The sequence below is a fragment of the Sparus aurata genome, chromosome 15 (genome assembly GCF_900880675.1).
Source record: "Sparus aurata chromosome 15, fSpaAur1.1, whole genome shotgun sequence".
NCBI classification, from domain to species: domain Eukaryota; kingdom Metazoa; phylum Chordata; class Actinopteri; order Spariformes; family Sparidae; genus Sparus; species Sparus aurata.
The window spans coordinates 26534083-26559211 of NC_044201.1; the positions used below are offsets into that span (position 1 = coordinate 26534083).

The 25129-nt window shown below is 42.0% G+C and overlaps 1 protein-coding gene across 2 annotated transcripts in view; it reads right to left on the reverse strand.

Annotated features, from left to right (window-relative positions):
- LOC115597193 (contactin-associated protein-like 4) overlaps window positions 1–16631 on the reverse strand; it is a 77483-nt gene extending 60852 nt beyond the window's left edge. Inside the window, exons 1-2 of one of the 2 annotated variants that reach the window (XM_030442947.1) lie at window positions 16530–16631; window positions 15647–15962 (exon numbers count right to left, since the gene is read on the reverse strand). In XM_030442947.1, the coding sequence (XP_030298807.1) occupies window positions 15647–15731 (85 nt within the window). In that variant the 5' untranslated portion in view covers window positions 15732–15962; window positions 16530–16631. Of the gene's footprint in view, window positions 1–15646; window positions 16288–16529 lie in introns of those variants that run through there. The other variant, XM_030442948.1, reaches the window with a different exon arrangement.
- Between the last annotated feature and the right edge of the window lie 8498 nt (window positions 16632–25129).

The following is a 25129-nucleotide window of genomic DNA, read 5'->3' on the forward strand; positions in this document are numbered from 1 at the left end:
GGTGGCAGACCGTTCTACCTCCGGAGCCACAGCCATCTCATAACAATCAGAAAGTTAGAGGATTCAAAAAGTAAATGAAAGTCTTGGAAGTCCAAAAACGAGGATATTCCCAGCCTCAAATCTTGGCGTGACTCAAGGTTTCTCAGGGTTTACGGAAACTAGATTGGTTGTATCAGACCCAAAGTGGCCGCACCACCATGATCACACATCGAGCTCAGTTCCCTGAGAGATAGAGAATCAACTTACTCACAGATACAGAAAGAAAAACAACAGAAACACAAAACACAAGAAACACAATCAGCAAAAGTCCTTTGAAAAGAAGTCTCCTGTGTGGTAGTCTTAACGTACGAGGAGCAGTTTCTAAACCACTTCTCAATAGAGAAAAAAATGCCTTGAGGTGAGCTAAGAATAACAGAATTTCCAGGCGGATGACCGGAAAAAAGTCCTAATTACTGATGGATCCAGGCTAGAGACTTGTGGCGGTAACATTTACATTTAGGGCATTTAGCAGACGCTTTTGTCCAAAGCGACTTACAGTAGCACATCAGGAGCAGTTTGGGGTTCAATGTCTAGCCCAAGGACACTTCAACATGCAGACCAGGGGAATCGATCTTCCGAGACAAGATGGTGGCTCTACAGCCGCCCGTAACAGGAGAGACGATGACACCACAGTGCATCAAATCAACCCTGAACGTGATGGTGGTCATTTTTCAAGTCCGGGGAGATTCTGCCTACTGTGGAGTACCGCTCCATTCTTCAGAGACATGCTCCACCCTCTGGTTTGATCTCTGTGGAGAAGCATTAAGACCGCAGCAGGATAATGAGCCTGAACACACCTCAAAGCTTTGAAAGAAATACCTGACGACCAAAGACGACCGAGGCTCTGCTTCTCTTTTAAAGACTGAACAGAAATGACTCCACACAGTCTGTTGTAAAAGCCACAGTACCGCTGGTTTACGGCTGCTGGCTCCTGCTCAGTTTTTTCCTTGACTTTTGGTATTTTTAGGCACTTCTAGCATTGTCATTTGTCACATTCACAGTGTGCCTGTTTTTAACACACTTAACACACTGCAGCGGCATTTCAGAGGCACACAGAGTGACATCACTGCTAAAGGAGTGTTAGCCTGACAGCCGTTGCCCCTGTGCTGTGAATCATTTGTCTCTCCCACCTTCAGCTCTCACACCGAGCAGAGTGAGCTTCACCACTGCCCTCTCACGCATCCTCTCATCCACCCATCTCTCCATCTGCATCCATTTTTACTCATCTCCCTGCATTAGCACAGTGTCCACAACATTCGTGATTAAATCAAGCTGATGAGCATCTTCCTCCACTTCGATAAACAACAGCAGTCGGGAGACGTACTGTACAGGTTCGGAGCTCTTGGAGGACCTTGAACACATCTGCATCTTTTCACAGTGATGACATTAAGCCATGCATCTCTTAGCACAGTAATCACACCAGGGTTGTTCTCACACGCATAATCCTGCAACCAAGAAGCGCGGTGATCTTTTAACAAACCTGCTCAACCTCGGTGACGAAGAGGAGCCGAGGCTGATCTACCTTCCGATTGATTTCGTACATTCGTTCTTAAAATGGATTTATTCTTAATGTGTTTAAACTTTGAGCAGTCTGAGGTTATGAATTCAGTAATTACATGCATGCACTTCTCCTTGCCAGCGAAGCAGGCATTAAAATGCAAATGCAACGTAAGGATTAAATGAGAAAGAGAGCGAGAGAGCGGCATAAATCTTGCATTCAATGTACACTTACATTACATTCTAAATGTCTGACGTGTAATTTGTGTCCTGCGTTACATTCCCAGTGCCTGAAAGCACTCCGAGCGAAGCCGTCCCGCCTAACTCAGAGAAAGATGCTGTGTCACATGCCGTCACATGTTAGTTCTAACCTGTGGGACATGCTGAACGTTTACTGAGCTATGTTTGGAGCCTTTCACCTGCCAGTCATAAATACACCTGTGATTCTGGCCTTCTGAAGCTCATCCAGGCAGAAAGTGTCCGTCAGCTCAATATGCAGTTAGTGTAACATGCACGGTATATATGCAGTACATACACAAGCTGCTCCTGGAAATATATATAGTTATATTTTTTAAAACTAACCATGCAGTTTGATATTATTTTAGAAAAAGAGAATATGGCAATATGTGGACCGTAAAGGCGCTCATTGCAGAAGCCTTTTTACGTTGAATACCATATTGGAATGCACCCCAATGACAAGAATAAAAAAGTTGATTCTAGTGTAACTTTATGTAAGTTTGGGTGCAATGTTTCTATTTCTCCCTTGTTTGAAAGGCTGTTCCACAAAAACCACTTGGCTAGAGTTAGGAAAACATCATGGTTTGGCTTAAAATACAAACATGGCTGGAAATGTCGGGAAGCCTCCTTAAAAAACACCCGTTCTATCACCAAAAACACAGCTGCAAATGTGTCCACGTCGCCTTCAAACTATTCAGTGGTGTCACGCTTACAAATCCTGAAACCCAGATTCAAATTGCACCCAATTTGCAGCCTCGTTGTCTGTCGCTCACTTCGCACCAAAAGCTCATCAACACTTACAAACGTAAAAAAAAACAAAAAACAAAGATACAAGCTCAAGTTCCTGGTGACATCCTTCTCTGTATGTCCTACACAGACCGGGCTGTTTGCAGTCTCCTCCCCCGGTGAGAGGGCGCTGACTCTCTGTATGGCGGTGAATTTCTAATGCTGTAAAAGCAACAGCCGAGCCGGGAGTCTGATGGTGCTTCTGTTGCGTTCACTGATGCATGTCCTAAGTGTAGTCGCCGCCCCGCCCACATTTAATTTAGGACAAGGGCGTAGCAAAAGCAAAGCGGCACCTTGGGGAGCGTAAGCAGAGAGGGATTTGTGTTCAACACCTTTTCTCGTTTTAGAACCGCTTGTGGCAGCATGTCAAGAGTCTCCGCCGCTGTACTTCTCTTCTGAAGCAGCACGAAAGATTCAAACATTTACAGGCATCAAAGCTTCCAGCCGCTGCAGCCACTTCCGAACTGTTGTTTCCTGCTGTTTTCTGACATCAACACATCTACTTTTTACAGACTGATCGAGTCTTTTGAATACAAAAAGAGCAGCAATCTGCCGCAACTCCTTTTCACTCTGAATTTGCCAGATTTACCTTTCATCTGCACAGACAGAGAACTGAAAGCCCTCACAGCTGCCGTGTTGAGAATCTGGCTCACGAAGAGAAAGTTACAGACTTTAAATCGCCGCCCAGGCAGGAAAAAATACAAATGACCCTGCACCCTTGAACAAGCTTTTATAGTGGAGCGATGAGGGAATAAATGGTTCAAAACAACAATAACAAAAAAAACTTCTCTTTAATGTCCGCAATTTAAAAAGCATTAAACCCATCAAAACCCTGAATGTGGTGTATTATTTGCCTTTATTTTGTCAGAATAGCTTGCAGCTAATAAATAATATGAACAAGAACATGGTATGGTGTCACAGCAGGTGACTTTTTTCTCATTTCAAACACATTTTACTTAACTAGAGAAAAGTCTTGAGGCTCTTTCATTTCGTCGAATCAATGCAAAACATTGTTAACGGCATCAGTAAGGAATCAGGCGAATGAGGACAACAGTACGGTACAGACGACACCGCTGTGGCCGTGCTGTTGAGGCCAGCTGGTCTGTGTACCATCCAGGTTTTGTACAACGCGCGCCACATGCACTCATTTAGCCTTCACCGGCACTGCAGCAGCCTAAATTATACATACACATTAACATCCACTGTCACGGAGGTCAGCGCCTCATTTCACTGCCAGCGCCGGAGCTGCAGTCACACTTCATTATAGCTTCGCGTTCGAGCCTCTGCGCCCGGGAAACATTAAAACATTCTCATCGATTGAAAAGTTCTGCACTCATAATCACAATCTCCTTCTTGTGCGTTAAGACTATTGATCTCTGAGGCAGTATTTCAGGTAGATCTAGCGTGCAGACTGAGCTAGTGATCAGCACTTCTGGAGCTGGCAGGCGTTCAGTGTCACACAGAACACAGACACCCAGAAATTACACCCAGTGGGCATTTCCATTAACATGTGTGATGGGATTTGGATTTCCTCCACAACAAGGCAAACTTCTTGACGGTACGGTTGGCTGTCGGGCATCGTCAGTGTCGTCAGTGAGTATCAGTGGTCCTGCTGCCGGTTTGTCCCGCACCGCTGACCCTGCACAGCCCTTGTTGGAGGCTGTTTGGCCAATTCAGCATGTAGAACAGGCTGACGCTTGTCTGTGAGTGAAATCCCTCTGATTGGCTTTTCATCTAAGTGGATCAGTGCACGGAAAGAGAAACAGAAAGGGGAAGCCCGTTGAGCCTGTCGCTGTAGTATCCATGATTTCACCCATTTAGAGCTGTTTACCCTCATTTTTACGGACATATTCTCTCTTAGAATCGGCTATATTAACGTGAATGGTGTCAAAAAATGCCGCTTAAAGGGATATTCCGGTGTAAGTTTAATCCATGGTCTAACACACCATGAAACTGTGTTAGACTCCCTCTCGAGAGATCAAGTTAGCAGACCACTAATTTACGGAGTTTTATCATCCTCAGAAACGACCGCACGACAACAATACACTGCAGTAAATGGATCCAAATATAAACCGCCACCAAAAAGCCACAAATAATGCTCAGAACAGCACCAAACTTCAGCAACAGTACAAATAGGGTCTCAGCACTAAAACTCCGCTAGCTTAGCTGGATTTCTAAAGCTGACTAAATTTACCACTCTTCTGCAGCAGCTTCCTGTTGACAGGAAGTCCAGACGAGTCGATTACCGAGTGCAGTAGAGTTCCGCGGCTCATGGATGAAAATGTATGATTATGACTCCATGGAAAAGCAATCAAAGTTCATATGTGTCTTACCTGCCAGTTTATAACAGTTATTATCGAGAGCGGACAGGGAAAAGAACGGAACTGAGCATTTCTAACCGCACTCGGTAATCGTCGCGTCGGGACTTCCCCGACCCGGAAGCTGATGGAGGAGAGTTGAAATCTGTTTTTAGCTTCACAATAGAAATCCAGCTAAGCTAGCGGAGGTTAGATGCCCCAGACTATGTGCTGAGACCCTATTTGTACTGTTGCTGAAGTTTGGTGCTGTTCTGAGCATTATTTGTGGCTTTTTGGTGGCGGTTTATATTTGGATCCATTTACTGCAGTGTATTGTTGTCGTGCGGTCGTTTCTGAGGTTGATTAAACTCCGTAAATTAGCGGTCTGCTAACTTGATCTCTCGAGAGGGAGTCTAACACAGTTTCACGGTGATTTAGACCATGGATTAAACCCTTTAATCATAACAACGTTTTTTACATCAGAGGTATAGACATTTCTATACATATATAAACTTATACAGACTTGTTAGGTGTTGGCTGTAGTCTTTGTGGCGTGTTCGAGTGCTTCTTGGTTGAAACTGCCTTTAAACTGATAACAGGCCTGTCTTATCTTTATTGGTGGTCTATGAAGCAGCCGTTAATACTGTTCTGCCCCACAGTCTTAACTGAGAGCACCCGCTAACACAGCTCCGCTAATTCAGTGATGGACACCTTTCATTTCCTATCAAAGTTTTCATAGTAATTAGGCATTTATGAGCTTTTATTAAGAAGCGGCAAAAACCTGGAAATGTTGGGGTTTTTTTCCCCAGCAGTAACTTAAAACGACTCTCTGCTGAACAGCTGAACACGAGCATGATGAAACAGTTAAATAAAGTTGACATCAGGAAGAACAGTCAGGGGCACAGGAGAGAAACTAAAAAGATTAATTTAGGAGCTACAAAACTACTGAGAGACTTGAGAGACTCCTGCTCTCCTGCACAGACACCGTCAATCACAACACACGCTTGTTTGAAGGGATGAAAGGGGGGGTTGTCCTCACCGCAGCCAGCTTGGCGTGAATCGACCCGACTCTCGATCCATCACGAGTCCATCAGCTCGGCACGCTTAAACCGAAAACAGCGAGGCAAGATTTGACTCGGAACGGGCCGGAGTGAGATCCCCCTTCACCTAAACGTCCTTCAAAATCAGCACGCAAATGAAACAAGACTGACAACAATCATGAAACCGTTTATGATATTTATTAAAAGTCACGATTTCCTTAAACAGCCTAGTATCCTAATGACCGTATAAACATTCTGGGCTGTTTGGTGTCGCAGTTTGTTTGAGCTCAGCATAACATTTTTATAAATATGCAAAGCTCAGCCTATGCATATTTAACAACATTTCCCGCTGTGGAGCAGAGAGGAAATTTACATGGAGGCGATGACGGTGACACCGACACTTTTCTTGAAATAGTTATGAGTACAGTTCAGTTCTCGGGGAAGTGTTTCAGTATGAAGTTTCTGAAAAAAATCCCTCCAGAATTTTAATCACGTTTGACTTGAATTAATTAGGTTTCCATTATACCTATATATCCAAGCTATCAGGCTGTGTGACCGACCGTGGTTTGTCATCATTGGTGTCGTGTTTTCCTGACCTGGATGATGTGGAGAACTAATTTGGAAAGACAGATATATTTCTCGATATTTCAATAAGGGAGGGGAAGCTTTGATGCTTAATCATCCCGGCGCATTGCCGCCACCGCTGTCAGCGCTTTGACAGATTTTATGATCATTACAAACAATCCCGACTTGTTTCCTCCTGAGAGTTTTTCTCCTTAGTATGCACGATCCAGAGGAGGATGGGAATCCAAGCAACAAAAACCAAACGACTGAGATGATAGGAGTCGTGATTAATGTGACAAAAAGCTTCGGTAGCGTCGGTCTGTTGGGGCCGCGGCAGGTGAGAGTCGTGGATTCGTCATTGAATCCCTGCCAGCTGCAGGACTGCTGTTCTGTACATGACCCTGACCTGAAGTGCCATTAAAAAAGAGGCGAAGAGAAAAAGTTTTAGAAACAATCTTCACTACTGGAGGAACTGCAGGTGTGCTCTCCTCGTTCCGAGCTCCCTCTTCCACCTCATTAACTCATTCAGTCATTAACTTGCTCATCAGGTGCCTTATCCCGGTTGCAATCTTAAAGTTTTGGCTTCCACTCAGCCCTCGTCCTGTGGCGTTCAATGTCAGCTACAAGCTTTCATACCAATGACGTTTCTCCTGCTCTTACGTTTACAGAGACACTGCATCTAATCTAATTATCCCTCGTGGCGGCGTTGAGAGTGTGAGAGAACAGATGGCAATTTACAGTCTAAAAGGGAAATGGAAGACGGCTTCAGCGTGTACGTGTGTTGTTGAATTATGCCCAAGACTCCTCCAGATGCCCTCAGAAGTAGATGCTGGCAAACTACTGAATAACAGAGTGGTTGTCTGTCGAATTCTGAATGTGTCAAATTGGCTGTTATTCAGAAACGTATAGAGATAGCCCTCAACTGTCATCAACGTCCTTTCAAGCTCCGTAAAGTCGATTAAAAACACCAAACACATGCAGGAAAATATACCAAGAGTTGCAGAGACTGTGTGTGATTGTGTGGCTGATGAAGGAACAGGAGACAGGAGCTATACAGTCACATTTCTGCTGTGTGTTCGCACACTGATGATGATTTCAGAGCAATGTTTGTTACGTTTTTCTCTCTTTGTATACTGTTTCTTCTCCTCCACCACTTCTCTTCATTATCTTCCTTTACTCTCTCTTCTTCTCCTCAGTATTCAACTTTTTTCTCTTCCCCCATTTCTTCTTCTTCTTCTTCTTCTTCTTCATCTTCTTCCGCCCTTCTTCCTTTTCCTGTTTTTACTCACCCTGTTTTTCCTTTTCTTCTCTTTCCTCATCCTCCGTCTCTTTTTCTTCTTTTACTAATACTGTTTTCTTCCTCCATTTCTTCATCTTCGTCTTCATCTTTTTCCTTACTTATTTCTAACTCGTTTGTGTTAAGTTTCCTCCTTTTCTTTTTCATCTCGCTCTTCCTGTTCTTCTTTTCTCCCTCTAGTTTGCCCTTCTTTTTCCTAGTCCACCTCCTCTTCTTTTTCTGTAGTTTGTCATCTTTTTTGTTCTTTCCTTCTTTCTTTCTTTCTTCCTTCTTGTTCTTCTTGTTGTTCTTCTTCTTCTTCCTCATAAGTTTCCTCTTCCTGTTTTTACTCACCCTGTTTTTTCCTTTTCTTCTTTTTCCTCATCCTCCGCCTTTTCTTCTTCTTTTACTAATACTGTTTTCTTCTTCCTCCAGTTCTTCTTCTTCTTTTACTAATACGGTTTTCTTTCTCCATTTCTTCATCTTCTTCTTTTTCCTTACTTATTTCTAACTCGTTCAACTTAATTTTCCTCCTGTTCTTTTTCGACCCGCTCTTCCTTTTCTTCCTTTCTTCCTCTAGTTTGCCCTGTTCTTCTTTTTCCTTGTCCAGCTCATCTTCTTCTTCCTCCAGTTCGTCGTCTTTTTCTTCCTTTCTTTCTTTCTTCTTCTTCTTCTTCTTCCTCATAAGTTTCCTCTTCCTGTTTTTACTCACCCTGTTTTTTTCCTTTTCTTCTTTTTCCTTGTCCTCCGCCTATTCTTCTTCTTTTACTAATACTGTTTTCTTCCTCCAGTTCTTCATCTTCTTCTTTTTCCTTACTTTCTAATTTCTTTCTCATTTGTGTTAAGTTTCCTCCTCCTGTTCTTTTTCATCCAGCTCTTCCTGTTCTTCTTTTTCCTCGTCCAACTCCTCTTCTTCTTCCTCCAGTTTGTCGACTTTTTTCTCCTTCCGTCCTCCTGTTCTTCATGGCTTCTTCTTCCTCCTCACTTTTACCATAATCTTTTCCTCTATTTTAATAATAATAATGTTTTATCTATGACTCATCACTCGACATGTTGACACTCATCATTTCACTCTCAGATAATCGTTCATGAAGCTTGTCGTGTTTTTCGAATGTTTTGCTCAGGAAAACGTCAAACTTTCCTCCACGAGGGTTTGAATCTGTAAATCTGTAAACTCTCCTGACTCGTGCACCTGCAGCCAGTGTTGCTCTTATTAAGTCCAAAGCAGGACCCGGAGTGACAGAGCACTTTGACCTTAGCACACTTTGACAGATTTTTGGACCAACTACAAGTCGTCCCAGGTGTTGACAGAGCCGTGTGATGAATGAGTGTGTGTGTTTACGGAGCCGGAGCTCTAGTGGGACTGGCCTTCAGCAAATATCAGTGCGTCACAAACTCAGATGGATGGACTGCAGGCTTCGGTTTCATCACTTAACTGCTTTTCCTGGGTTAATAAATCCAAATTCCTGACTGACGGTTACAAGTTTACCCCGACAGCCTCCGCCGCCGCCGCCGCCACAATGCAGCCTTGACTTCATCAGGTGGCTTTCATGGCTTCTCTTCTCTGAGCACACATTTTCATAAATGACACTAAAGAAGAAATATGAGACGGGGTTTCACCTCAGCTTCCTCTCACTTTTTCTCATCTCCGCTGTCACAAACTTCAGCTTCTCGTGAATCATGAAGGACGGACGAGGTTTTGCGAGGAAGCACACAACACGTACACAATAATGATATGTTTATGTTCCAGTCAAGATCCAGCTGACTGACAAAACATTGAGTTCTTAAATTCAGCTGGAAATGGGCAGCAGGGAAGAACAAATCTCTTTTCCAAGAAGTATTGATGTGTATTGAAATAAATCTAAGTTTGGAGTTAGAGACCAAAATTTGCATCTGTCTCCTTCCAGTTTTCACATCCTAGTATTTCCACAATGAGGGCAACATTTCTAAAATACAAATTCTGAGATGACAAGTCAAACTTTGAATCAAACCTGGAGGCCACAAGGAGACGACACAGATGTCATCAGAGATGCAAGATTAGATTTTCCTTTTTACCCAGCTGAGACCTCCATCTCTCCCTCTGAGCGGTGATTGACAGGAAGCACCACATGAAAACACACAACTCATCTCAGGCACAGCAAGTTCAAACTAAATGAAATTAAAGCTTCATGATCACAGGGATGGATCTGAAAAAAAAAAAAAAGACATGAATGACAGCAAAATGATCTTCTTTAAAAATGTGGAGCTCTGCTCTCTGAGTTCAGGGCACCTTCAGGGAGGGATAGAATCTGGATGATTGGCACAAATTGAAAGCGCTTTTTATTATAGTTTAATAATAAACACACTCTGTGATATTGCCCCACGGTCTCCTCCAACTGACGCGAGCTGATTTCTGCAAGGCTGCATGTTCAGGTGAATAATAATGGAATGATGTGATAGTTTATTGATTTGTTCCCAGATAAAAGAGGCACAGATCGACCACACAGCTGCAGTGCTGCTGGAGATTCAAAGTTTTTCTCAGGAACACTTCAGATGGTCAGAGCCTGGATTACTGTACCGACTTACTCACACATGAGGCCGCGGTCCCGACATGGTTTCTGTCAGGGTGCTCTTAACCAGTCCTCAAAATGATGCAGATGTCTTGAAATTAACGCGCTTCATTCGTAAGAAAGTGAGACACACCGCAGATTATGCAGCAGTTTCATGTTAACAACTCCTTCAATCAGTGTTCATCACAAGCAAAGTACAAAAACAGCTTACGGTCTGCATCACAGGCACAGTCCCTCCTATAGATCATTTGCTGCTGTTTATCTCCCAGTTTTAGAAGAAATATTGTGAGTCCAGCATTAAACCTTATTGGAAAAGCAACGACAATATATAAACTCCTGCTTTTTCTCTATTTCTATCACTTCTCTTCTTGCCTTCAGATGTGGTTTCTTGCCAGGAGCAGGTGGTTAGAGTTTGGCTCATTCCTCATCCTCTCATGTTGGACTGAGTGCAGACGGGACGCTGCGCTGACTCACTGTCGCCTCTCGAGAAGGAAAGTGGTATTACGAGACTCGACGGGCCACGGCTAGCTGGTTAGCATGCTAGTTTTGAAAAGAAACCTCTGCGACACAATACAAGGACGTCTTTGACATGATGTAATTTGTCATGGTGTTTTTGTTTCGTTGTTCTCAGTCTTATTTTGTAACTTTCATCCTCATTTGGCATGTTTCGTTTAACACTTCCTTTCTTTGTCTTTTTCTCGCCTTTTTTCCTGTTTACGTGTGTTTCATTCGCTAATTAGTCCCGCTGTATTGTCAGTTCGTCTGTATTTTCATGTTCGTCGACCAGTTTTTGTTGCCTTCTTGTTTTGTTGCCAGCATTTTATAGCCTACGTCTTAAAAGCTCACTGTCAACTTTTCACACATGCCCTCTGTTGATCATTTGAGTTTTTACGTTTAAAACATTTTGTCAGTCTGATAGCACAACATCGTGTTTGTATCGGGCAGCTTGAGCGTCCTGTAACTGGATGCGTAAGCGGAGAATTTGATGCACTTTAAAAATACGGTAAAAACACTTCACTTAGTCTCTTGCTGAATAACTAAACAGACCAGAATCAACACGTAGAGCCAAAGATTCCCACCTTTACACAGCTCTGGGACAAAATCAGTTGACTCTCAAGTGACAGAAGACAATTCCTCTGTTTTGTCTCTACAGCTGCAGCACCGAATCATTAGTTTTAAGTTGAGAACATCTGGTGACTGCGAGTGTTGAATCATTTTGTTATCTGGACACGACACGTGTGCACACAGACTCACACTGCTGCCGCGGTGCTGCTTAGCATTCACCGGCTCTCCTCACATCATGTTCACACACACAAACCTGCGCGTATCCACAGACACACGGGTGCAGAGAGCAGCCGTATTATCTGCCATTAGGCTGCGATTAAAACGCGCACTCCGCTGACTCCAAATCAGCGGAGAGAAGAGATAACAATCCCGCAGAGGATTTCTGCCACCACACTGGAGAGACACGACGAAAAAGTCACTCTCGTCTTATTGGTGTGCTTGAACTCGTGTGTGAATTTTCTTTCAGGCGGCCTGGAAGCGCGCTTTTTGCCTCATCTGAAGCGTTCCCTGCGCGGCGAGGAGCGTTTTCTCCTTATTGCGAATGCATTCGAGGCAGCATTGTGCAGATAATTGGAGGAGATAAGTGGCTCTGATTTCACAGCTGGACCTTTCGTGGTTCACACAATTCGAGGACCAGTTTTGCGTGGTAAAAGAACTCAGCTTCTGATTTTAAAGACTGCTAAAGAAGAGCACAACACCACCACAACACGTTTTAATTTAAAGGCCAGATGATTTAAATATCACAAAGTGTACTTCATGCCATCAGAATATTATGAAACTTGCTAATCAGGTAAACATTTAGTGGACAGACACGTCCACAGTTCACCTCGTCAGCACTGTGTGGGTGTGTACAGACTGGCTGATTGATTCTTTCCTGTCTTGCTTGTTACTTCATTTGTAATAAATGGTGAGAATGCCGTTATGTGGATCTTTTCTCAAAGGCAAAGAATAATAAGCAAGCACAATATCTTTCTATCTTAGAGGACAAAACAAAGAAGACCATTAAAATTCTCTGCTCTTCTGATGCTTACAGTTCACCTCAGTGCTGTAGTGAGACATCATCACCCAAAACAACGGCGTCTCCTCCCTCCACCTGTTCAGCTCGGAGCGTCTGCTGGGGTTTCTTTCTCACTGCTGCTTCGTTATTCCCCAACCATAACGTCGCTGAATGCAGCACATTATTCCTTTTCTGAGCTTTGGGGACCTCAGACAAAACCCACCGCTACACTGCAACTGAGCTCACAGAAAAAAGTACACAATTAATTAATACATTGACTTGAAGACGTAGATTTGATCTGTCTTTTCATGTCCTACATGTTGTGTATTAAACTCAGAGACATGCCCTGTATGACTAAATGGGCGTTATTTTAAATTGATGAAGCACATTACGAGGCTCTGCTGTTGCTGATAATTACAGCAGAAATTATTCCTGAGCTGTGCCACTTAAGTTAAGTAATGTATTGCTCGGCGGTATGTATCCGTCGGGAAGTGTTTTAATAAATTAGTTGCAGCATTTTTCGTGCTTCAAACCTGCAGCGAGAGGTTGGAGACATTCCCCTACACATCCAATTAGCCTCTCAGATTTTGGATTCTACCAGCTGAGTTTCACAGTTAGTGTCCACGACTGCTCTGCCAACTGCTGTTCCAGCACGTTAAACAACACCCCTCCCTCCAAATTTTTACATTTCAAGATGGTCTCGATCCCCTCCCCTCTCCTCACCTCGATTATTATTGATGCATGACTTTTCTTTGTCACAGAGAGCCTCCTCCTCCACAGATGTTTCCGTTGAATGTCAGCTCTAATTAAACCTCGTGTAGGTGTCTCTAATGTGATTACTTGGTTTATAATGAGGTTATCAGCAAAGGGTTGGCCTCTTTTTGGAGCGGTTTGATTTAGATTCATTTGTATCACTACATACAGTATGTTTTTTTTTTTTTTTTTTTTTTTTGCAATAATAGTCCCTTACTCTGAATTTCAATACTGGACGATTCTGCAGAAAAGCTCCACATGAGTAGGTGGCACATTTCCTTTCTTTAGGAATCTTTACGAAGAAAACTGACAGACTTTTCATCCATCAGAAGGCTCAAACACCAGCATCTCACAGAAGTTAGTGACTCCACCCACCGTTTCCCTTTGTGCGCTGCAGCTTCAGTGCAGAGCAGGGTCAGCGTGACCGGCTGCAGAAGCAGAAACATCTGCCCTCTCATGACAGCTTTACCTCCTTTGTTCACTCTGACAAATCGCCTGAGTCAGACCTTGCCCATGGCACTGCCTCAGCGCTAACACAACGCCGCGTGGAGAGAGGTCCGGGCATCGGAGAGATTATTAAATGGATGATAAACTATGTGTTTGCTCTCTCAGAGGGCAAAATAGGTTTCAAGCACTTCTTATTGATTTGAGAGACAGATGCATTTTCTTTTCTTTTGGTTATCGCAGTTGGTTGAGTCCAAACTATTTACTTCAGTGCAAAGAAATCTCTTTATCTCCTTTATGTTACCCTCTCAAAGCCTGTGATATCAGTGTGTCTCTCTCCGGCAGATGTTGTCTTTCAAGGGAAATATAAACCTTACGATGTAATGTCTACCATTCATCAGTCTGTGCCTGCTCTGCCCACATTCAATCCTTTCGAACCATCGGTGAAAAACTTAAAAGCTGCCTTTTAGTTAGTTTAGTTACAAGGAAGCATAAAACATCACCACAGCAAGACTGAAAGCTGATATTAAGGCAGCAAAGTGCAGAAATCAGCAGAGACTGCAGAGAAACCTCATTACCAACAGAACCATGGATGTGGCAGGAGATTCAAAACATCACAAGCTGAAAGACAGAAACACATTTGATGCTCACTACGATCTCTTTAACCCTAACCCTTATCTACAGCGGATGTGAGACAAATCCTGCTCGGAGTAAATTTGAGTAAAGCTGCCGGACCTGATAACATCCCTGGACGCGGCAAACAGCGAGTCGACTTTAGAGTGACTTCGCCTGCATGAAGACAGCCACCGTACCTGTCCTCATACCTAAAAAATCTGCAATTCCCTCGACGACTGCAGCCCCGTGTGTGAAACCGACTCCCCAGCAAATAAAAGGAAACATCATCAGCCATATTAGAGACCATCATTTACCGTATAACTGCCACTTTATCGGGCTGTGTAAGCAGGATTGTTGCTGGCGTGCCAGTGTTTGGCACACGTAAACAGCTCCTCGGTGAAATGACTCCCCTGTTGACATTTCCATCAACACAGTGTATGGACAGTATCCCGAATGCAGCATAAATTGTATTATGGGCTTTTGTTACTCAGGCAGAGAAAGTGGATACGAATGTGAAATTATTTAAAGCCAGAAAACGACTGAGAAATTAAATTTTAAAAAGAACAAACATGCAAACAAGACAAGCTCCTGGAGGCTTATGAAACTCCACACCACAAAAAAGACAATTAGAGGAAAAATCAATTTGACAGCGAAAGAGATGAAGGTAACACGAAAACGTACTGTCTTTGTCTCAAGTTTGCTTTTGCTTTTGACTACAGTTAAGCAGAGAAAGGTGAGCCGCCTCTTATCATCAACACTGAATGCATTTTTGTCATCAAAACCTCTGAGAGGAAAAAAAAAAAAATCATGAATAATTAAATTACAAAAACCTACACTGATAAAAATGATGCGCCACTCGTGCAGTCATTCTTAAAAGTGCCACCACGGACTTCTGCATCCAGTGCAGCTCCAGTGGAGAGGGTGTGACTCGAGTGTCTTGCTCAAGGGCAACTGTTTAAAGGTCAAAGACGCAAGTAAGTTGACTTTAAAGTCCCTTTTCCAACTCTTCAAATACAGATGCTTTGGGATTGTTGTTCGGGTCGTCCCAAAGCACCAGTCTTTGAGACGCAATGAGAGACTCAAAAATCTACTTTCTTACAAATTTGACTTTTAATAGGCTGACTGAGAGGAAAGTGTTAGTAACTTTCCCGACCTGCACACTATATTTCAGTGCACCACAGAAGACTGGTACATGGCAATCCCTGCAGAAAATGTATGTATGGGCTCAAGCAGGATACAAGCATACTTTTTCTTTGCATTAGTTCATCCCCAACATGCACAACCAGAGTAAAAACTAAGTTTTTACATAGAGGGAGAAATTGCCTGTATGATCAGCAACCCCTGACTACTTTCTTGCTGCAGAAGACAAAAGAGCATTGCTTTAATCGAATACTTGAGATGTAAACTGATCAGTACTCAGCATCAGATCAGCAACCCAACATCTGATCTCTGCTATTACCAAATATAAAAGATCTGACTGCACTCACCTCCCGTTGTTGCCCAGTGCGAGCTGATGAGTATCAGGAGGACCTGTGTAATAATTCCCGGGACTTTTTTACTCCAGAGATCCATGATGAAGTGGAAGGATGCTGCAGAAAAGCCCGCCGGTGAAGGAGAGAGATACTCTGCCTCTCCTCTCCTCTCCTCTTAACTCCACTCCACTCCTCCTCCTCCACACTCTTACACTTTCTAGATCCCTGATGAATTATGCACTTGTGCGTCCGAGGCGCTCAACAACATCCACCTGGCTTCACGGGCGATGACAGCGAAGGCAAGAGGCTATACTCTCTGTTCGGCTGCACCCTGCAGAGTGAGGGGAAGGAAGAGAGAGAGAGGAAGAGAGAGGGAGAGAGAGGGAGAGAGAGAGAGACAGAGAGAGGGAGAGAGAGAGCTTTCACTACTGTCACAGCTCCAGGTATTTTAGTCACTCACAGGACTTGAAGACCCTGTCCTCTGCCAAAATCCTTCAGCGAAAAAACTCTCTGCGGGCTACACTATTCTGCTCCGACAACGTTTGAGAAAGAGTCATCTCAGGTCCCATTAAGCTCCGGGCTGCTGCTCACAGTCTATTTGTCATCATGTAATGCAGCAGTTCAGGTCCGCTGGTCACGCGAGGGATCCCCTGCACAGTGAGTCACTTCTGATCAAATGAAGGCTTCCCACTGAGAGAGGATACAAGAATTAAAATGACTATCTAATTATAGCTAGAATTCTCTGTATTGTCGCTGTATCTCATCTCATACATAAATGTGAAGATTTAACTAAATTTTCTACCTTCCAGGGAAAGACATCCTGTGGAAATGACTATTTCTCATCCTTTTTTCACCTTTATATTCAATAAAACTGAGATTAATATCTCCCTTCCGATACCTGGCCAAAATGCAGATTTAGTAAGTCCTGCAGGTAAGTCCTTTAAAGCGGAAAGTGCATGGTATGTAAAGGAGCCCGTCCTCATCAGACAAACAACAATAAAGACTGACTAAGAATGCAGCTTATCACCACCCGTATCAGTTTATGTTTTGTTAGGTGGCACCTCTAGCGGCTGCACTGATCACTACAGCTGAAAAGAAGGAAGTGAAGTAGTATAAAGACTGAAAAATGGACGGTCGGGACAAAAAAAGCATTGGTCTTTCATTCAGGACACTGTTTGTGTACAGTGTGTAACCAACTGGTGGAAGTTAAAGAAGTTACCATGTGATTTGAAGCCAAATGACGATGTTTTCCTAAACCTAACCAAACTGCCACCGCAGGAGGTCCAGAACTCATGTTGCTGTCACGCTGCAACGGTCATGTAGTTTTTGGTGGGTCGTTTTGGGAGATGCTGACAATCGACCTATTCAGTCTATTCAGGTATGCGGATGTATTGATTTAAGGAGTAACTGGCCTTTCGGAAAGAATGTGACAGTGGCACTGCTGCGCTTTGAAACCCAAATCTAAATTTAGGATTGATTTTAAGATTCTTTTAGCAACTTTTAAAGCCCAACAGGATCCGGCCAAAGAGACACAGCTGGCTGCACAATACCTGTTTATAGTCATTGTTTAAATTTTTTTATTGGAAAACCTTTTGGAGTAAAGCTGCAGGACCTGATAACATTCCCGGACTAAAACATGTGTCAATCAATGAGCCGATTTTATTTTGACATACAGTATTTAACATTGACAGCCATCATTGTCCTTGTACCTAAAAAGTGTGTGTACCATGAAGTACCTGCACGTTAAATCTTACTGTGCAACCCTGTGATGTAAAATGACGAATAAATAATCAAACTTGGTCATTAGTTTTTATAATCTTATATCACTTTGTTGTTTTAAGGACTGCAGCTCTAAATTAACTGGCACATTTACAGCAATGTTAATGCTGTATTTTGTCCTGATGAATAAATCAAATTAAATTCAACATTAATTAGGAGCAATTAAGTCATTCAAGCCAAATATTAACAGATACAAATATTTATTTTTTATAATGAATGAAATAAGAGATATATTCTAAACTCAGCACAACAAACTTTTGATTAAATTAAAATGATGAAAATAATGGAGTAAAAGAAAAATCTCAGTGGAAAAAAGAAACTTTTATTTTTTCACCACCTCCAGCCTTTGTGATTACGCACAAAGACAGAGAAAAGAGGACTGACGATATGTATCCCGTTTCAAAGGACAGTATTTTTTCTACATCGAACACAATCAATCCGCAGCCATTTGAAAACCGTCACACAATGGGAAGGTGAGAGATGTAATTTCTTCTCTAAATTGGGTTTTTATTGTGTAAATATCTCAGTTCTGCGGAGAGAAGAAAGAGATTATGCTGCGGTCTTTATCAGTGTGATCACAGTTAATATTACTGTTCCTGGATCGCGCCAGTGTGCTTGTTTTATCTGCCACGATGAGTTACCATACAGCCACACAGGGATGTTGGAGAGGCTTTCAGGAGCAGAGAGGCAGCCGGCATGCAAATGAGGCAGGCTTGTTTATGGAGAGAGAGAGAGAGAGAGAGAGAGAGAGAGGGGGGAGATGCGGCTGCCTGCGACACACTAGAAGTATAGATTAAATTAGAAAGCAAGAGAGAGAGAGAGAAACAGACTAAAAACAAATGTTTTGTTCATCTTTGTGTCTGGAGAGTGTGGACAAAACTGAGAAAAGATGACACCCAGCATAACGTCTTTGTGCCCAAGTTTGAGTGGATTGTTTTAATTTCAACAATGTTTCTAAGTAGTTTACTTCATCTAAATGTTGAGATAAGACTCTCAGGACAACTGCAGATCAACTCTAACCAGGGTGGCAGTAAACATTTCTATTGAAAATATTTCCCAGCATATGCAAATACTGTAATTCTGTGTGTTTAACTGAATCGGGGTCTGATGAATGCTGATGTGGAACTGGAGAAAAGCACAATCCATCAGTTGCCATTAAATTTAGCTAACATTAATGACCTCAAGACATTGGTTATCCTCTGTTTTTTCCTCTAGCGCCACTATGAGGTTATTTTTTCCCCAAAATCACAGATTGTCACAACATTTAGTGCCCCTGAACCCGTGATCAGGTCAGCCTCAGCTTTAGGACACTTTGTTTTAGTGCTAATTACCATGTATGAGCATGCAAACACACTAAGCTAAGGTTAACATTAAACTGCAGTATGATAACATTTTTGGGAGCATGTTGGGGGGCTGATATCAGCATCAAACTCAGTGCATCAGGGCATCACAGAGACTCATAGTTGTCAGATTTTCACAAAAACTGGACCCAAAGAGAAGACACACACGAAGCCAAGAAGGTGAAAGAACAAAAGGCGAACTTTAATGATAAGATGATATCCATAGTCCAAAATCCAAACAACAAAACAGTCCAAAAAACTAAACACTAATATGAAAACTGAGGACAAACCAGACAGTCACGTGGAACAGATCAGGAACGTCGGGATCTTACGAGGACCAGAGAGGAGACGCAGGATGAAAGCAGGATGACAACAAAGAGTGAGGAGTACACAAATACACAGGGAGTGATTAAATAATGAGACACAGGTGTGCACAGACAGAAAGCAAGAAAAACAGACAAAGAGAGGAAATAATCAAACACACCACACCATGACAAAAGTCTTGTTTAATAATGCAGTTGTTGGAGTTATGCCTGTTGCTCGTATACAAATCATACATCCAGTTTCTGCAAGCATCCGATATCTGTGACATACTGCAATTTTATTTTCTCCCACACAATTGTTCCACAGAAAAGGTCAAATTGAAAAAATGTGTTTGTGTATACATCCAGCGTCGTGACCGGCTGTGCAGAATGTCTGTGGGCTTACAGAGGCCTCGCCGAAGAGATTCCTGTAGTCACTTTAGGCTCTTAATAAAACTATTTGAACGATTTAAACTGCACGATATGAGAAAAATCTGTGACGTGCGTTAACACTTTTCAATATTGTGATGACGATCTAGCTCGCGGTAAATAAACAAATATTGAAGTTTGCATATTATTAACTATACAGTTAATGATGGCTAAGGTACGTTTTGAATTATTCTTGTAGGTCTTTATGGTTGTATTGTCGGTGGTGATGGAGGTTGGTTGTGTTTCCTCTAGAAGTTGCAACAACTGCTCGGCATGTTTACACAGTACCTGTGTTTGTAACACGTCGTCTCTCCTGAATCCAAAATAAGTCCATATAGCAGAAGTGCTGTTTCTTTTCACCACAAGGTCTTCGTCGACCACATTTTCATCGCTTTTCTCTCCTACCTCAGCCATCATTACCTGGCAACCACCATTGAACTGATGCAGATTGATTTTGTCAGGGTAGCTAACGGCTAGCTGGGACTTCATCTGATTGGCCCTTGTATCTGGGGCTCCGTCTGATAGGCTAAATGTCGGCATGCTCAAGGTGCATGCATGGCGCATGTAAACAAAATGATTTTTCTCATTCATCGCGTGTCAGGCAGTCTTTTGCCATGTGTTTATTGCACATGTTCATATCGAGATGACAATGAAAATTCGGTTTATCGGGCAGCCCTAATTTAAACTAAACTATTTGTGGAGCAACTTGTATTGGAGCTAAAAGGTTTGGGGACGCTTCTGCAATTTCTGTCATTTGGAATGAAAATCACAAAAGTCTCTGTCAGCTACCAAGAGGGACTGATCCCCTCAGGCAACATCTATTCAAGAACACAACAGAATTATGCAGTTAGATATGTCATTAATAATGTCACTTTTATTGTGAAAAATAACTGTTGGCAGCTGAAGCAACAGATAAACTCATCTAGCTTCCTCCAAGTAAAAGCACAGACTTTGCTTTGACATTGTTTTTGTGTGCTTTTTTCTTTTTTGCCTGTTTTGCTTCGACTTTGTCACTTTGCTCTGCAGCTGTATGTGAGCCCTTCTGCTGCCTCCTGCCAGGCCTTGTTTTGTATAACTCATTTTTTATTTTGCATACCAAATGAAGCCGGCCAATGACTGATGCACTCACACTCTACTTTATATTCACAACACCTGCTGCAGGCTGTGTACGGATTTCGGCTTTGGCCTGAAAGCTTGTTGGCCAAAACAGGAAAGACTTAGTTTGTTTAGGAGGTGAGCAGGGATTTTTTGAATTGCATTTTGTGTGTGATGATGGCTTGAGACAAATCTCAAGTCTCCTTTTTATTGAACGTGACAATAAATTAGCTACAAGCTCAACATTTGAGACACAGAAACGTGTTCCTTTTTCTCTATAGAGCAGGTAATAAAAGGTCAGATTTTATTGGTTTCCATCATTTTAATTTAAGCTATCACTATTCTGAATAAAGAAAATACAGTAAAGATAGACAGAGGGAGAGAGCGAGCACAAACTGTCAAGAGAGAAACTGGGTTTTGGAGTTTTTCTTTCATGTTGTGTAATCCTGTGTAATTATGTGATTTAGCAGCAGTCTGTATGCAACGATAGTGTCAACATGTGACAGCAAGGGTTTGGCTTTAATGCGCTTTCAGCTTGAGCTCGGAATAAACACACGTCTTCAATAGTGAGCTGAGAAGGGAAGCGGTCGGAGGTGTTTATTATGTTCTTCATGGACAAAGTTAAGTCGATGTCAGTTCATGGAGCACTTCCAAACTTACCATGTGAGGCAGCTGGACTCGCAGGATCAAGTTAAAATGGGATTTAGAACCAACAATCCACCAACCAGCTTCCTTTGAGGAGCCTCTCAATAGGTTTGCGTAACCGCCATAGCTTCAGTTATATCAGAAGTTGAGTCTATGTCATTGAAAAAACTGCAAAGAACAGCACTTAAAGCCTTTGTTGATGGAGGAGATGTAGTACGCACTCGCCAACTGAATGCATCATTGTTGATCTTATTGGTTGACATTAGCCTGCGACATCAACGCATGCTCATATCTAAACAACTTAATAGGTCGTTTGTCAGTGTCTCACGACTCAAGGGACACAATTACCAGACCGTCAGCATATGGTTGCAGGTTGGCTGGGATTTGGCCAGAAAAGTACACAGTTAGGTTTAGGAAAATAACACTGAAAGTCCAGTTTCACAGTTCAAAATTGGACCCACATGCAGCGAGCATGAATGTGCTGATGTCCGATGCGAAATCCAAAGACAAAAGAAAGGCAAAGAAAAGTTTAAGGAAAAAACTACAGAAAATCACGAGGAACAAATCAGGAACACACAAGGACACAGGAGACATGGGGACACAAACAGACAAATCGACAAAGAGCGAGCTAATGACTGGACTTGAACACAACCTAAACAAACGAGGACATGGAGAAACAGGAGAGAAGTGAAGGAGCTGATGATCAGGGGAAAACTCCAGAATCAAGGCAGTACTAACGAGGTTGATGTGAGACAGGTTAGCAGGAAAAGGGCGGGAAAACAGAAGACAGGAAGTCGTAAGTCACACATGACACAAGAGGATATCATCAGCAAAGTAAAACAGGAAATATCTAAACCAAAAACCCCAAACCGGGTGACAGGCTCTGTGATCGTCAGTATTGAACAGATGGTTTATTCAATCACCTGCCAAATACGTTTTTGTTTTTTTTGACAGTGCCTGCCCTTTTTTTTTTTCCAAACAGTTTCTGGCAGCTACTTTCCAGATGGTTTCCTGAAATAAACCATTTTGTGAACAAACCACCTGGCGCGCCGGGTTACTTCTTAACAAGCGTGAAAGTCTTCGCTTAATTTTTGGGAGGAAATATCGGGCTGTTCGATAGAAAAAAAGTCAAAGATACGAGCCTGCGTACACAAAGAGGAGAGAAATCAACTGCAACGCCCGCGAAAACACCGAGTTTAACATATGCTGCAAGAATCCTGATCAATTAAAACTAATTCTGAATTTGAGTCATTTGAGTTTTTCTTTCATTCTGCTGCTGCGGCTTTTTAATGATGACGTTTAAACTTTTTCAAACGCCGTGACAATAACTGAGGTGCTAATGCTCAGTCCTCAGTCACCTTCAATTTGAATGAAAGATTATCCCGCTACACGAAGACTGACTTGTTTACCGGGGGGTTCTGCGGAGCAAAAGCTTGCCTTGTTTATTTTCCCTCCTAGCAAAACTGCATCCTCTTGCAGTTTGGAAACACTACTGTCTTTTCCAATTAATTGCACAACTCTCTCTGATCTGTTCTGTATCAGCAGAACTCCTTTATGTAAAAAGACTCTAGGTTTGTGCCCGGCACTGCCTGGTGCTGCTCATTTAACACAAGTGGCTTCATTTCCATTATTGACCCCAGTTTGTTTTCCATTATTGACCACAAGAAATGTTTGTTTTCTTTGTGCAATGGCTGACCTCCAAACAGCTACCTTGGATAATATCTCCTCATGAATAATGTTGAGGAACATCAATGAAAGGCAGTGATTTAGTTTCCCTTTCAAATATCCTTGCCTGCAAACTCCGTACATGGTCAACGTGAGAATCATCAATTCTGTGTGTGTTGACGTATTGTAGTTTCCCCTCAACCTGTCATTAAAAAGAAAGATAAATCCATAGAAGACGAGGATGGATATCTTGCCGACCTGAGTTTGGAGAGATGTAAGCCGTGGCTGTGTTGCATTCAGGTCTTGTTTGGCTGCTACCTGTGGAGAGGCTGCCATCTCTGTATCTCTACGGATTTCAAGCTTAGAGCGGCCTTGATCATAAATTATTTCAGATTTATTGGCTCTTCTATCGTTTCTGCTGGGCTGGGTGGATGGGACTCTCTAGCTTTTGAGTTCCACCCGCTGATCGAAGGTGACCCCACCAAGTTCTCAAACTCACCCAACTCTCTGCCCACTGAGATGAAGCAAACTACTTCTTTTACAACCCAATGGGAAAAATAAATGTTGTCAATGTGCGTGTCTGTAAACCACCCATACGCTGAAACTTCACACTCATTATGTTGCAACTTTGTGCTTTGTTGGGTCCAATTTTCAAACGTATGTTGTGACAGCGCTGTACATACAGTCTGGTTAGGTTTAAGCACTTAGTTAGGGTCAGGAATATCATGTTTTGGCTTAAAATACCTGTTTCTGTCACCACAACTTGTTCATGGGTTTCTGTTAATGCTTGAACAGCGGCCTCTGGCTCGGCAGCTGTCTCGTCCAGCTGTTGTTCCACCACCATCCCTTCCACATCCCAACATGAAAGTCAGCTCATATAGCTTACAAACAATGTGCATGTGACATTGTAGAAATGTCAATATTCCATGTAATGAGAAAAGTGAACCTGTCTTTTGAATCGTCTTGAAAGTTTATTAGCGGCAAAGCTTTGTGAATGTGTTTCTTGTAGTGGTTGTCTTCTACATCGTCATCTATTTTTTTTTTTTTTTTTTTTTTTTATTTAAATTTTTATAACATTTCACAACTAAAGAAAACACATACAAATCATAATTAAGAAAACAAAAGCAAAAACAAAACAAAACAAAAAAAACAAAAACAACAAAAAACAACAAAACAAGATAAAACAAAAGCAAAAAAAAAAAAAAAACAAAAAAAAAAAAAACAAAAAAAAAAAAAAAAAAAAACAGTTTGGTTTAAATATGTGTGTATGTGTGCAAGCGCGCACATATGGCGCATGTGAAAGTATCGTGTACACATCATCTGTCTTATATCAGACTATTAAAGCACTTCATTACCTTGTCAATATAGCCAAAATATTCTCTATTCCACCTATCCAAGTTGCCATTAGCCACTAGTGTAAGCCTCTCCATTTCAAATACTTGTTCTATTGTTTCGTACCACAGATGTAATTCTGGTGTTTTAATTTGTTTCCATAGCCTGGTCAGCTGCTTCAGTGCAGTTAGGCGCAACATATTAAAAACCTTACGGTCCTTTAATTTTGTCTTATAATGCATGTTGATACCCAACCAGTTTTCTAATGTCAGGGATTCCTTAATGTCAAGACTATCTTTTATGACTTTCTCTACCTCTTCCCAGAAAGACTTTATTACCGGGCATGTAAAAAAAATATGTGTATGGTTTGCTTTACTTTCCCCACATCCTCTCCAACAACCAGATCCTGTTATAGAAGAGATCCTTCCAGTGATCTGTGGAGTCATAAAATATCTCAGACTTATTTTCCATGCAAACTCTTTCCAATGTTTTGACTGTGTCATTTCAAAATTTTCCTTCAAAGATTTTCTCCAAGCTTCCTCTGAGATATTTATGGATAGCTCTTTTTCCCATTTTTCTTTTACTTTACTTTCCACAATTGTTAATTTTTGCAATATTCTGTATATACATGAAAGTTTTATCTTACCTTTATTTCGGTTTTCTACCAAATATTTTAATAATTCATTTCCATTTTTTTCTTCTTCTAAATTTTTCTTAATATAACTTCTTATCTGGAGATATTTAAAAAAATGTTTTTGCTCCAGACCATACTTAGAAGCCATGGCTTCATATGTGTTTATTATATTCTCAGTGAGAAATTGTGAAAATGAAATTAATCCCTTACCAGCCCAAGAATATAAAATCTTATCACTTCGATTTGGTATAAAGTCCGGGTCATGCAGCATTTCTCT